The 16027-nt window shown below is 33.7% G+C and overlaps 1 protein-coding gene across 1 annotated transcript; it reads left to right on the top strand.

Moving 5' to 3' along the window:
• Window positions 1–2089: 2089 nt before the first annotated feature.
• LOC126974065 (uncharacterized) lies at window positions 2090–14538 on the top strand. The gene is made up of 5 exons (XM_050821453.1): window positions 2090–2441; window positions 2899–3071; window positions 4392–4566; window positions 4658–4741; window positions 4824–14538. The coding sequence occupies exons 1-5, from the start codon at window positions 2412–2414 to the stop codon at window positions 7077–7079; spliced, it is 2718 nt and encodes a 905-aa protein (XP_050677410.1). The 5' UTR covers window positions 2090–2411; the 3' UTR covers window positions 7080–14538.
• Window positions 14539–16027: the final 1489 nt, after the last annotated feature.

The following is a 16027-nucleotide window of genomic DNA, read 5'->3' as shown; positions in this document are numbered from 1 at the left end:
TACCGAGAGGAGTCCCAGGAGATCTCCTGCCATTCACTTCGACCCTCTGAATCCTATTATTTAGATATGAGATGAGAAGATCTAGTGCAGATCATCTTATACCATAGTGACATAGCTTCCTTGAGCGGCTAATTGAAGAAAACTCGCGGATTACCTATGAGACAATTCGAGGACTATTGGGGATTGGTATGAGCCAAATTCAGAAAATTTTACACGAAGAATTGAAAGTTCGGACACTTTATTGTCGTTGGATCCCTCATGAACGAACAGCGGAGCAGAAGCAGGCTCGCGTGGATTGGTGCTCACAGATGCTAATGATACTTCATTAGCATCTGGTCATACTTGACCACGGACATTCTAATGCTGTTTATGACATTGTCACAGGAGACGAAACGTGGCTTTATTGTTTTGAATCCGGAAAAAAATAGCTATCTTGTGAATGGGTGTTTTAAAAATGAGAACAGGCTAACAAACGTGAGGCAGGGGAGAAACGTTGGTAAAAAAATGATCGCATTTTTAATACCGATGGGCAGTGGGAAAAAACTCAATGAACGGGTCTTTTCATTATTTAACGTAATTATCACGATCTTAAAAAAATACACTTTATTACATTTTTAGTACAAATGCAGCGAAAAATAGGTACTTTGCGATGCGTACATACTTTGCGCCAGCGTATATAAGGCACAAGCTGTTGCCTGTTGTTCGAAACGCTAAAATATGTAGCCTAATTCAGGAACTAAAATAAAACCAGCAGTTTATTGTGACAGTAAAAAGATGTCTTCTTGTTTTTTCTGCGCTTTCTGATGGACTTTTAACAATCTTTGACCAGAAAATAAAAATAAAACAACAAGAGATACTTACAAAAAATTATTTATTACACTTTATAAAAGTTACAACAGTTTTTTTAGTCACTGTCGCTACTGTCATGATCACTAAATATATTATTAATATTACAAGAAGTGTAGATAACGGCTCGTCATCATCGTCATTGTCATTATCTTTATGTTTGTGTAACAGGTTCTAATTATAAGATATAAAAGCTATTTTTGCTGCCCTGTCTGTAGTCAATCTATTTCGTTTGTATATGTATGTACATGTGCATGCGTGCTAAAAGATCGTTCAGTTGCTGCTGAAGTACAGGGAGCAGTTAGAATACGTACTGCAACCCTACTCAGCAATTTGGACCTGCAGAATCCTCTCCATCAAACTACCGGGTTCATTTCGGCGACATGCTTCCATATAAATGGTCTGCTCCATAAACCCTGTCTAGCTCTATAATTGGCTAAATCAACACCAACGTCAATATTGAGCAATTGGCTCATTTCGTGTATAAACTCCATGGCATCCACTTCGTGTTCCTCCATAAATACGTATAAACATCCATGACTCGGTAACAAACATTCATATTCATCATATAAATGCTTGCACCTACCGGGGCAGTTCTACCACTGAATATTACGGTGAATAATATTTGCACCCAAATTGGATGTTGACGGTGCAGACGATTCACAATGACTGACAGACTGTGAATCAGGGTGAGTATTTTTTATGACAATAAAGGACGAGACGAGCAGGACGTTCAACTGATTCAAGAGGTAATTGATACGCCCTTGAAATGGACAGGCAAATGCAGGGCCGCTCAGGATTTCTGAAAAACCCAAAATTTCTGTGAGGCACTACAATTGCGCCCGTCACCTTGAGACATAAGATGTTAAGTCTCAGTAATTTCACTAGCTACGGCGCCCTTCAAATCGAAACACCATAATGCTTACACGTTACTGCTTCATGGCAGAAAAAGGCACCGTTGTGTTGTGCACTCATAATTTAGCCGGCATCGAACGAAGATTTCGTATATAATTATGTTACTTCGGGAATTATGTAGAGAGGAATTCCACGAAGTATTCATTGAAGTTAGTATTTTCGTATTCGCATAGATACGGCTTTAGAGTAAATTAATTATCAGTCCACAGATGAAACAATAGTATTACTTCTAGGAGGCTAGGAGCTGAGTGCTAGGCCAGTAGCTACTAGGTAAATACGTAGTCTGTACCTTGTGCTTTACTCTGTAGTCTGTGGTACATTTGCATTTTGCATATTATTTAGTGAGTTTTCAATTTTATATTTAATCAAAATTATTTGGAAATTCCATGTTTCCTCATATTGATTTCTATTTCCAAACTTTCATTTAACATATTTAATATATAATTTTATAATGAAATATAGTGTTCTTAAATTAGACATTAAAATGTAACGGTATAATACACTCGAGGACTATACCTATTAGATTTAGAATTTATTGCTCTAAATTTTGGATTCTATTGTTTAACTATTTTCTTCTGGTGACGTGGCATTAAAATGCAGAAAAATATGTGAACTACAAGTGATGTTTGTGTTTAAATACTTTGAAAGGGATGGATGAAAACATAAGCTCACCTTGCAAGGTAATCATTGGATTGATTTGCTAAGGCAACAATGTTATTGTGCTTTCGTATATGTTATTTTATATATTATACGAACATATTTGTTATTATTATTGTGGCAGATTATGTGTAGCGTACTTTAAATAAAATATATGTTAGATATAATAATTTATTGCATAAGTTTTGTTTTCCTGACATACAAGTAAATACTTAACTGCTTAACTATGCTTATTAAATATAGTGAACTATGAGCTTCTATTAATCTAACTATATAATGTAGTCCTTATGCCATAACTATGTATATTTTATATATTTATGTATAAAAGCTTATATTAAACAGTCTTTGGAAATAATAATGCACTTGCGCTTTTCTTAATTAATTTGCCATTTCCACTGTCATTGAATATAGTTTCATTGGTCCTATCATTTCATATTATGCTTTTTTGATTTTGTTTTGATGTTGCACACAAATTGCTAGGACTCCAATGTTGGTGTTGAGGTCCAGTTGCAAACAGAGGTGGATCATTTAAAGCAACACCTTGCTGAAAGGGATGCCCATTTTGTAGCTCTTGAATCCGAGTACTACAAGTGTACATCAAGGAATACAGATTTAGAAGAACAGCTTAACACACAGTACGAAAAATATGAAAGGTATGTATTACTACTTTACTGTAAATAATTCATCATTTAAGGTGTATGTGAATTGGTTGCAGTATGTAGCATTCTCTCTTAAAACAAATTTTTACTAAATATCAAGTGATCTACCTATATTTTTTTTATCAAGGTGTTCCTTTGTGATATTTCATTAGATGCTTGCAAATATAACCTATGTGTATTTGATATAAATAAGCTAAGAAACAACACTATGTAAAGGGTTAGTTTCTAGCTGAGCTGTCTACACACTTAGCCTCTTGATTGGACCATTGTGCATATCCCTTCGCCTTCTAACACCGAACAGCCCTGATCGTCCCAGAAGTCTGTAATTTTTTACTCTTTACTGCATTCATAACCTTTACCTCTGTAAAGCCTGAACATGTTGTGCATTGTGCATGTGCATAGGATGCAAGCAGAGGCTTGCATCCTCTGCATAAGGAACTGTCTGTCATGTCATACTTATGGTAGATAGATACTTGTTTTTATGGGAAAGTGGCCTACACCTAGACATTTTCATTCTCTCATATTTTGTATAGCTGTGTAGTCTCATCAGGTTGCGTGCAAACCTCTGATGACACTGGAACTGCATTATTTATTTGTTGTTTACATCCTTTACTGTTTCTCCATTTTGTTAAGTGAGTTTGTTCTATTTTTTTGTGCAGCCACTTTGTGATTTGGACCTGATGAATGGGTAGAGAGTGGTTTTGGTTCATATGCTACAGCCTATGTAAAGGATATTAGTGCTTGCTATTTACTGCAACTTGATGTGTACTGTGTGCATCTTTTAAATGAAAACGGCATGGGTTCAAGCTGTTCTTAAGCATATAGCTTTTTTGGCTAACCTTAATCTGGGTTTGTTATATGAGCTGTTAACAAGAACCAGTTGACCTTATTACATAGTACATTATTGTATCTAGAATCGGTTAATTAGAATGAGGACACTAATCTTTCTCAGTCTTGTGTGCTATGTGCTTTTTGTTCCTGATTATGACCAAGGCATGACATGCAAGACAAGTGTGGCTAGTTTTTTCTGGATAACTTCCTGGTTGTTACTTCACAGGTTGTGTTTGTGTTGCACAGTTGTTAACCTCAGATCTTGTAAAATTTACTTACTTACATAGACCTCATTGGTTTTGTCTGAAACATTTACAGAAAATCAGAAATGTGTTATTGTGTAAACAATTGTGGCTATCTTCAGAACATCACACTATTATTATAACATATTAGTGTCAAAACACATAATTATCATAATATGAGCATTTACTGTGTTGCTCTGTCCAATTTACCTAAATATTTATCCTTTTTATTGTCTTCTAGGTTGTATGACTCATATAAGAAAGTGCAAAAATTAAATCAAGTTTTAGAAGACAAGTTATTACAGTTGGTGGATAAAATGAAGAGTGAAAAGAGTCAGTTAACAAAAGATGTTGCAACCCTTTCTGTGAGACTTGCTGAGTCTAAACATAGTTACAGTATGCTTCAAAAGGAGAATGTATGTTTCATTATCCAACATAGTATTAAATAAATTCCTATAATAATATTTAGAAAATGTATTAATAAATTTATTTTAAATTGAATTCCAGGAGAGGTACAAAAATGATATGAATCTGGCAATACAATTACTTCAATGTAAGCCTGATAATTTTGTTGCTCAAAAATTAGATAATGTAAGTTTCTTTATAGTTTTATTAATTTTAAGTAATTAGTTGAGTGAAGGTAATTAACCTTTCTATCGATTCTTAATTACAGCTTCCGGTGGACACTCAAGCTAGGGTTTCTCAGTATGTTATGTCCAAATCTGCTAAACCTACAAGTTTAAATACGACAAAGCCCGGCAATGATATAGACACATTTGACGCAAGTGAATATGAGTTCAATATATCTGCATCTCTTATGACTAAAATACTTGAAGACAGTATTCAGGATACTGTTACTAAACACTGTGACACATGTTCGTGTTCAAAGTCACAGAATAAACCATTCTGTTACGATGAAAGCAACTACACAGTATCAACACAAACTACACTTAGTGGTGATATCAAACCTATCCTGTGTCTCAACTGTAAAACCGAAATAAGATCATTGAATTCAGAATTAAGTGAAATAAGTATTTCACCTCCTGTGATCACACTTGCCAATGATAAAACCATAAAGCAGATTAATGAGCCTGTATTGGTAGTTCCCCAATCTGAGCCACCAGAAGAAGAAGATTCAGAATATATTTTACGGGAGAATCTTCAACCAAATCCTATTAGAAGTAAAATAAAAATTGATGATTATTTTAAAAAAGAATTAATATTACAGAAAGTAGATCGCGAAAAGTATAAAAATAATGGAAGTGTCAATATGGAGCCTTCTGTACACCACAAATTATGTGATAGAACAAAAACTTCAATTTCGAGTATAAAAAGCTCACATAGTGTGGGTAATGAAGAATTGCCAGTTAAAGAAATCTTAAGAGAAAATCCTGGTATTAATCAAAGTCCTTTTGTAGACAGTGTAAATATCAAGAAAAATTCTCATAGTTCAATGGGAGGTGGTAGTAGAACTTCTTCAATAGCGAAGTCAACAGTGAGTACTCATAAATCTACAAACCCTGTGGGACCGGGTCCCAGATTCTGTCATTTGAGAATGCAAGCCGGTTCGAAAAATATATTACTGGATAATGCTGAGCCAGATGTACCTCCAGTATTATATAAAAGACAGAGCAAGTGTAACGAAAACTCTATTTTTAAAGACTTGGACAATTTTATAGATTTAGATAAAAGTGATGATGAAATGAAAACAAATAATAACAATGATAATTTGGTAGTGGAGACCACTCTTATAGATGTACATGTCGACAGTAATAATAAAGAGTCAAATGCGAGTGATAAAAGTACCTCAATAAATCCAATTCTACTAAATGTTGTATCTTCTGCACCATTGCAGCCACTGAAGACTCACAATTTCTGTTCTAATAATGATACTGTCAATAATGAACATAGCACTACAAGCCACCAAATCAGTGAAATTGATAACTTGTTAAATGATTTCCATCCAGGAAATGCTAACTCCGTTCAAGAAAATTTACCAAAAGAAGATCATATAAATAAAAAAGATGTAACGCCAACGGATAGTCACGACGTAAAAATTTTCAATTTCGACCGTTATGAACAAAACAAAATCGCTGCTCAATTTACAAGACCACTAAAAAAGATTGAGATGTCTCAGCTGCATTCTTTAGAAAATACGAAAATTTCAAAAGATTTACCACCGCCAGTGATAACGTTAAATAATGAAAAACCCGTGGATCAAATTAAACAGATACCAAATATTGTAAATGTTTACCCAAACTTAACACAGACTCATTTAAAAGCTAATGAATCGAAGTTTATAAAAGAGCAAAGCACTAGCTCGTTGTCTAGTGATGATAGTGCAGCCTTGTTGCAAAAGCAACAGTTGTTAAGAGTTGCGGAGTGGGTTGAAAAAAACCTAGAACAGCAAAATAATTTGAATGATCCATTGGAAGACGAATGCAACTTTGCGAATCGTTCACTAAGACACGACAGTAAAATAAATAGACTGACAGAAACACTCAATGAGTTGGCTATGAATATGCCACATCCTGTTAGCAAATATTCCAAAACATTTTCTCGCGAGGCGCGCAACAATTGGGCACAAATCAATGCCAATACAAACAATGCTACTCTAGATAAAGCTGCAAAACACAATGCTAACGTTAAACTTGTCAACAATGTTGTTAAAGAAACAATATTTCCCGTTGAAAATGATGTCACAGTAACAGAAATCAATGACAAAAGTCAAATTAAATTTGATCATGACCCAAATAAAGAGTTGCGAGATGTACTGAAAGCCAAAGGTGGTAAGGACATATCACCTGAAGATTTAGCTAGAATGGAGTATAATGTAAAGAAATTTCTTTTAAGTGGGCCGTGTTGGGTGAATTCAAATTCAGTTGGTAGAAGCCGACGAACAAGTAGCAAAACTGAGACTGATGTGTAATTCCAAATATAGTCATTACATTCCAAATATCTTGCGAGTAGAATTTATTTATTTCAGATACAGGGCTTAGCTATTGCTTTTATTTAGAATCGTATTACCAAGTGTAATAATACCTAAGGATGGTAGAATTTTATGAAAAAAAAAAAATTGACGGTTAATGCCTTTAATGATTTTAATCATTTACAATTCACAATTTTTGGGTAATACAGGATACTTTATAAGATTGGTTCTATGTATAGGACAAGAAAACAAAAGTCATATGCCTATGTCTACATACTGTGTTGATATAACATGTGGCCTATTTATAGTTTAAATGCAATAAATCTTGAATAATCTATCTTAAAGAGTATCTTTATTACAATGGTAATTATTGTGGCCTCAAGACGATCTATATGAGTTTAGATCGAACACTTGAAAGCGTGTAATAGCACCTAACTAACCTAACCACCAAAAATTTTGGTAATAAAATATAGTACATACATATATATTGCGTAGTTAGGTGATATGTTGACATTAACACCCGTATTCACAAACGTTGCCTCCTTGAGTATTGCAGCAACTCTATGGTAAGTACGATGTTTTGCATTGCATTTGGAGAGGAGGATAATACATTTGCGTATTGAAGACCCCGAAACGGGCCTATCTGTCGGGCTCGGGTGTAAAAACCCCCTACCGACTCTCGCCTACAGGCTTTTACAACGAAGCCGGGCGGGGTCGTTCGGTATGCCAAGCCGTTTAATTTTATAAACAATACATTTTGAGTGCGGACGCATAGCATTAAATGGCGCGCTGTAATTGGTTACCGTTGTGTTGCGACTTCTTTCGAGTTAACTGACAGGACAGATGACAGATATAAACGTCAGAAGGAATTGTCATAGAATTTATAATTCTCGAATCTCGATAAGCACACAATTTGTAGTTGATAACGTTTTTATAATCTATTTCTTTAGTAGCTTTTCTCTACGAATGTAGCTCTTAAGATTAGTTTGAATTGAAATCTATTGGGAAGTAAATAATTGAATTGTAGATAAACTGGAAACTCCCAGATGAATAAAATCTCAAGCCAACCAATAACTGAAAAATAGGGGGCACTGGAAGGCCTCTGCTTTCAAAAGATCTGCATTTATTAAAAGCAGAATAACATTAAAAACTATGTCTCTGGGAAATCTATATTATCGTCATTTGAATTCCTCGTCACTAATAGACAAAAGGGTATTGAATATCTAGTATAACTTTTGTGGTTATAGTTTTTCGGAAGTAAAATCTATCACGGGTATAAGTATCAAATTATTCTTCATTATTGTAATCCACTATATTAAAAGCAATAAAATACGAAACAACACTGGCATGTTGCAATTAACATGCAAACATAACCTATATTTGGTAACAGATATATTAAAATTAGTAAACGAATACTCTAAGCTTGGTGGTCTACCGTAACGTGACATTGGCAAACTTATGGTATACCTTCCACAGGAGCCATAGTAGGAAGAATAGAATAGAATACCTGTACGCTCGTTTTGATGAACTTTTTAATGTCGTTCTACCCTCAAGTGTTGTTTATGAATAGGTTTTCTGTACCCTGCGCGTTCGAGCGCACCATGAGACCTCATAACGCTTGTGAATACGGTTGTAAGATAGGAAGTGACGCGTAAAACTGACGCGTATTGAATCATACAAAGTAATCAAAGTGTAATCATACAATTTTCGACAAACATTAGTTAGTATATATTAATAATCGCGTGTTTGTGCTGTATGTTTTATATTACTTTCTATATAAGTATGTTGAGCTTCTAGTCCTGAAATAATATATAATTTGGGTAGATTTGTGTTACAGTATATTGTGCTTAGATTAGCAGTCTTCAGTGATTGTTTTTATATTATATCAAGTAAAACTATCTGAAAATCAAGTATAAACGCTACAAAATTATATTATCAAAGCATATATTGTACCTAATGAAATGAGGCTGCCATTAAAAGGAGTAGTAATAAGTATAGTTTTGGACAAATAAGGCATTCAAGTTTCTATACTATGTGATAATTTTAGGTTAGTTAACACAATGTACAAAATTAGCACCCTTGCATGTCGTAGGGCCCTAGTCAAGAAATATTGTTAATTTATACCGAATAGCTTCAAATTGTTAAAGACCTTACATATGTAATATGTGGGTATGAAGTATGTGTTGAACTCAATTTGGGTTGTCTTTACTATGTGACAAGATTATTTATGCTATGTCTTGATCAAGAATCTAAAATTAACTGGATGTAATTCCAAAAAACGTTCCAAGCCACAATCATGTCAACATTGAGTTAAGAACACAAAACTGGTCATATGATTCATATTAATGGACTCACAAAAAATGGCAGCCCTACTGTCAGTCTTTAAATGACATCATGACTTAGTAGCCCAACCCACATGTATGGAGTACATAATTTTTATTAAACTTTAAACACAAATTCCTTAAAATGTGATGATTGTGGCTTGGAACGTTTTTCAGGAACTACGTCCAACTATGGGAGATAGTACTTGCAAAAAAGGTGTTAAATAATCATTTATATTAGGTAAATAATCTTATATTTTTACTTTTTCTTAAAGATTTGTATGCAAGTGATATAACATTACATTTTTTATTATCTAGATATTATATTAATTATATTCAATACTTCATTATTTCTTGTGGATGATAATAATTCTTTTAAACGCGAGGGTAGAATCATCATCAAGTTTCTAGCAAATGTGTGCAGAAGGAACAGATTTCTTGTTGTGTCGTTGTCTCAGAACTTTTGAGTTAAGGAAGTATTGTATTTGGCGCCAGTATTATAATAAAGTCACTATTAATCAATGTCTTGACTAGAGCCTTGTCTAATTCAAGAGTTTTTAAATAAACCCATGTTTGTACTTACAGCATTCATTAAGCCAAGTATTGAAATATAAAAAACAACAATGGTTAAAACCCCATTGATTTTCAATTCCTTCGTAGACCTTCAGATGTAAGAGTGTGGATTATCTATAAACAATTGAGTTAGAATGTTTTTTTATCTGCGTAGGTTATGTATTATGTTACAAAGTTGATTGTCATACTGGAAATTCACAAATAAAATTTGAAAAACAAAATTTTATGAACGATGCGGGATTCGAACCCACGACCTCCGGCGTTCCGTGCCGGTGCTCTAACCAACTGAGCTAACCGTTCGAGTACCGCCTCGTTATAAAATTCTGTTTGCTTTGTTCAACTCTCAGGTTGTGGCTTCATCTACAGGATCTACTTAACAGTTGATCACCTGCTCAACCCCAATATTTGCATATTAGGAAATTGACTTGAGATGGCCCTCTTGTAAATCTAAACAATATGTTATGTTTTTAAAGTGATAACCCTCATTTCTAGGATTAATACACAAATAAAATTTGAAAAACAAAATTTTATGAACGATGAGGGATATTTCGAAACTTTAAAAACATAACATATTGTTTAGTGGAAATTTAAAATTCTAGCCATGTTGACCGGTCACCAAAGTTATTATCAGGTTTATACGCGTATTGATATAGCACTGTGCTATATTGATTTTGCTATTGTATGTCAGAAGATGTTTACAAAACTTTTTAATAGATTTTTTTTGAAAAAAAAAATAGGTACCCTTTAATATTACGTTTTATGTAGCGACATAATACATTTCCTAACACATCGCGCGTAAGTAATAGAATTAAAGCGGCGATCAAACTTTGTAGAGCCATAGACAATAGACAATTGTTCCATACAAATATATAAATAGATGTAATTTTGAGCAAATTGGTTGGGATTTTTCGCAAAATATTTAATATTGTAATAACCGACACAGAAACATTATACAGAATACCTTTTTCGATTGTAGGTACTATTAACTATAGTATGCATCAGTCACTATGTACTTATAGTTTTTTCTTTATAAATGATTAAGTAATGATAAATTGTTTAATGGCGCGGCTTATTTTTCTTAGAATAAATATAATATTGATTGTTTAAACTAGGGCCATAAGATGCTTAGCGTATTCTCAATATCTGTCTATTTTCTGAATTTAATTTTATCTATTCAAAAGTCCACGTGGGTTCCGTCGATAAGAGTTATTGGAAATAATAGATATGCCCTTATATTAATATACTGCTTGTGCTTACACAATCGGCAGCTAGTAAAATATTTTATTATCAAACAATGTATTTTAATTATGAGTAGGTATATAATAAATGTATTTCATTGTGTGACTAAATGGATTTATATTTTTGAAATAGCGTAGTTAGTTTAATGAGAGAGATAGCATTCCGCCAAATTCGTTTGAAACAGTTTTCAGTTATTTTTCTGATTACAGACGAATTCAGAACTTAAATAAGCTATAAGAATTACATAACTAATTTGACGTCATAACAATTAAAACGACTTTATTTAAAAAATTAAAATCGATTGGAAATTGTCGCCAATAGTAACTAAATTGAAAATGTCAGCGAGGAAATATACCTATATCTATTACTTTTATTCGTTTGTTATTATACTTTTATTATTTTGAGTTTTACGTATTACAATTGTTACTATGGAAAACGGTAAAATTCGAAAATAGTTGCCGAGCATGAGTGCTCAGTCTTATACAATACCACAGAATAAAGTCCTTCGGGGGATTAACGAGTTTTTACTTTAAAAGTGAAATCTTGTGTAAGTGATGACACCACATACATGATCAAAATTTAGTTGGTCAGTTTAAAGTCAAGCATGAATTGAGCCAAATGCTGAATGCGTTCTCGTTAATCCAAACGACGAATGAATGCTAGCGAATGGTCTCTCTTTTCCACTTGCCTCCAGGGGCGTGCATATCACACAGGCAATTAGGCAGTGCCTACCTCGTTGTTAAACTTAATTTAGTTTAATTTGGTTCCGTTATTTTATAACCAAATTTCTATTGAAACCCCACTCAAGTAAGTAATCTCTAGGCTCAACTACGACTAGTTACATCTACAGTGCCTACCTGGTCGGAAAATCAATGCACGCCCCTGCTCGCCTCGCAACATAGTGTTCGTCTTTCGTTTGTTATATTATGTGAATCCATTACAGGATTTCCGATCTGCTTCAACTCAGACTGTGAGTCTAACGTAGGCTTAAACTCCGACTATCTTATTAATAAACGCAATGCAAATTTAAAATTACTACTCCCTGTCATGTAATTCTGTAGTGACGGGTAAGATAAAGGCAAAGGGTCTTGCAAATAAACTAGGTATAAAATTTATACACTGCTTACAATTTAGACATTTTGCTTATGATTGGTTTATTCGGACGTATAACGAATCCCGCGTTTATTTGCATAACTGTTTAACATTCGGAAAACTTCAGAATTATCATTTTTTTTTTAGTGGCACGGGATGCAAGTCCATAGGCCAGAATTATCATTGTGATGACAGTGTTGTCAGCGATGTAGTCAACATTTTGCATATTCATAGTTTATTCTCAGGTAGGTATATATCCAACTTTAATTGTAAGGACGTATATGTTTTTGATTTGGAATAACTTTACTTCCCGTTTATAAATAACACAGCGTATTTAAAATGTAAACGTATTTGGCGGAATGTTATGAATATAAGTTTGCTGTTTGATGTACTGTGTATTATTTATAACTATAATAATTTCTGACAGACAATTCAACCTAAAGTAGACGCGCTACTGGGGATATGCTTTAGCATAATATGATTGGCAGTGACGATGCATAATAGCCGGCCCCGCCCCTTTAAGTCTATCAGTCCGCCGCCGAGAATCACAGTGGTAACATTGTCCGTGTTACTGTTATAATACCGTATTGTTCAGTAAAATGGCGTGAAAAGTGTAGTACAACGTATCACGAAAGATGGCATTACATTTCACAGGTTTATCATTAACGGTGTTTTCCATAAATAATCATTGAAATAATTAACTGAACCAAAAGAGCTCGGGTTGATATCTTTTTTCACATCCTTTTCTTTCGTTGATAATTTCATATAACACTATCTCGCTCTGTCATTGGCACGTGTAAACTAGTGATGAGGCACCATGTTAATGTACGACTGGCTTATTGGAAAAAAAACTGAATCAAAATCAATATGAAGTGTTTATACTCAGCAGTTTTATAATTTTATTTTAAATTCTGTAAGAAATATACGAATGTTTGTAAAATTAGGTAACGACTTAAAAATACGCACAGAAATATGTAAAAATACTTATGTTAGTGTTAAGAGTGTTACATATAGCTTAATTTTATTTTGCCTAATATATTTACAAATGGAGTAAAAACCAGGGAAAGGAGATACTTTAAGGATATAGAGCGGGGAATTTAAGGAGGTATAAAAATGTATAGAGAAGATTATTAAGTGGTCCTAAGTAAAGAACATTACCCTCATCTAGGCCCAAGGGCGTAAATACCGCCGTAATAATTATCCGGGACCCCCGACGTGCGTAAGCAAAAATTAATAGAAACTTTTGATGCTTGCCGAAAAAAAGGCATATTTAATTATTTGAACTGCTTGTAAACATTTTGGAAAGAGTGACAGATAGATAATTATGATGAGGCAATTTTTATTTTAATGTTATACAAACATATTTATGTTCTTTTGTGAGAAAACTTCACCCTTCATAAGCGCCCTCAAACTATTTTTTATACGGGGCCCCGCCAAGTCACGCTACGCCACTGTCTAGGCCACAGTCACACAGAGAGTGATCCCTAATTCGAAGTTTTGCCAGAAATTACTGGAGTGCAGGCATGGTTTAGTTTAGTTTCTCAACCTTATTTTGCTCACCACCCACTTTGAGAATATGTTTTTTTCTAGAGTATTTTCGTGTATTTTTTGCCTTTTTAGACTATATTTTTAATCTACCCACGCTAATTTTCTCTGGGTCTTCTACTGCCCCCCCGAAAGTCTCAAACGCCCACAAGGGGGCGTTATCGCCCACTTTCAGAACCTATGAGTTTAGACGTATAGGTTGAATTGTCTGTATAAACTTAATATCTAGCACAATAATTATTTATCAATGTTCGTGTATGTATATTCCAAATGCATTTAACGTATTTTATGAAAAATTACGACTTGATATTGGTTTTGAATATGCAGGTGCATAATTATTTATATTCATATTGATTGCTATTGTCTGTGTTATTATTTGAAACTAAGGTTCGTGTTCCAAAAGGCGTTCAAGTGAGCTTTACCACTGTCTTCAGAACTGCATAAAACAAAAAATTAATCGCGGATTACGCAAATGGAACGCCGAGAATACGGGCCAAAATATGATAGTGTTATGTAAGTACCTAAATTAAAAAAAAAATCGTGTTTGTTTTTTTATGGAATAATTTTCAATATTTGGAAAGTGGATCTGCTTTGCTGAATTTCTCATGCTACGGCTGGTCCTTATAGCAGCTTTGAAGGCATAACTACCTACATTGTAATTTTATTTATGAAAATACATGGTGTATAAATGTTTTGTTTTATTTTCATATCATTTACATTACAGTGTTAACTATTTGGAAAAAATCTGTAAGTACAAAGTCATAGAGGTTTATACTTAAACCTTTTTTAGGGTTCCGTAGACAAATGGAAAAACACGGAACCCTTATGCATTCGTAATGTCTGTCTATCTGTTCGTCCGTATGTCACAGCCAATTTATCCGAAACTATAAGAACTATACTGTTGAAACTTGGTAAGTAGATGTAGGTATTCTGTGAAACGCATATTAAGATTTTCACACAAAAATAGAGAAAATAAAATTGGGAGTTACTTAGAAATGAGACTCAATTTTTTTTTATCAAACCCATACGTGTATCTGTGGATTGGTTTCAAATGATATTGAGGTTTATAATATCATTTTCTAAACTGAATAGTTTGTGCGAGAGACACTTCCAAAGTGGTAAAATAAGTCCGCTCCCCTGTAACTTCTAAAATCAGAGAAAGATAAAACTAAAAAAAATATATGATTACCAAGCAGAAATCCACCGAAAATTAGTTTGAACGAGATCTGGTAAGTAGTTTTTTTAATACGTCTTAAATCGTAATTTGCCTTTCATTCAATGTTACTTTCTAGTACGGAAACCTTCATGACCAAGTCCGACTTGCACTTGGCCGCTTTTTTTATTTTGTACTTAAAAGTTTTGGTGAATTGACTACTTTGAATTAAAATAATACCCACCTTGATTTCAGAGTAAAATTGGACAGCTAGAACATTAATATACAACATTGGATTGTATGACTTTCAACTGTTTTTTCATTCGGCTTTAAAAGGAAAGATGAATGAATACATTAAAAATGATGAGTTGACTTACCCCCTTATTCATAATAGTCTGCTAACTTAAAGCATTGCTAATTCGCACTCTGTCTTCTTCTATTGACCTAAGTCAGAATGAGAAAAAACACTCTTTAGCGGCTGTTTAAAGTTAGCGGACCAATATGAATCAGGGGGTTATATTATTATTAATAATTTTTCAATGCCTACGAGTTCCGGTGTGGAAATATAGTCCGGTCAAATTAGCCCGTAAAATGGGATACCCTTGCATAAATTCCCTAGAAGCTGATAATTTACATGAACGTATCAGTTGGGCGAATGAATTGTTTGCATTTCGAATATAGGTTTTAGTTGTCTACAGGGTTATACGGTAGATGTCTAAATACAACCAATAAAATAGCAAAGGTCGTCTCGGTAGGATATATAAAGTAGTCAAACCTTCAAAGAGTATAATGTTATGTTCATCGGTGTGTTACAGCATTATCTGTAATGTATAATGCAGTTATCTTCTTACAAGGGCTTATCTCAATCACAATTGTGACCTTCGTTTGCCCAAATTACTGGCCTATTGTTTGGGAGGCCTCGACTGATAATTAGTTTGTGTGATGTGATGAATTTGTTGAAAATGATTGACTATCATTCAGTAACTTCGTATTTTTGTTATACAAGATAAATATATAAATAAGAG

This window comes from Leptidea sinapis, chromosome 31 (assembly GCF_905404315.1).
Source record: "Leptidea sinapis chromosome 31, ilLepSina1.1, whole genome shotgun sequence".
In the NCBI taxonomy this organism is placed as follows: Eukaryota; Metazoa; Arthropoda; class Insecta; order Lepidoptera; family Pieridae; genus Leptidea; species Leptidea sinapis.
This window is presented reverse-complemented; position numbering and strand designations above follow the sequence as displayed.

What these genes read in the sequence shown, in the direction of transcription:
- LOC126974065 (XM_050821453.1), top strand. Translation starts at nt 2,412, where the DNA reads ATGGATGAAAACATAAGCTCACCTTGCAAG. An exon ending in ACATAAGCTCACCTTGCAAG is followed by an intron (nt 2,442 to 2,898) that starts GTAATCATTGGA and finishes ACAAATTGCTAG; the next exon opens with GACTCCAATGTTGGTGTTGA. An exon ending in CAGTACGAAAAATATGAAAG is followed by an intron (nt 3,072 to 4,391) that starts GTATGTATTACT and finishes ATTGTCTTCTAG; the next exon opens with GTTGTATGACTCATATAAGA.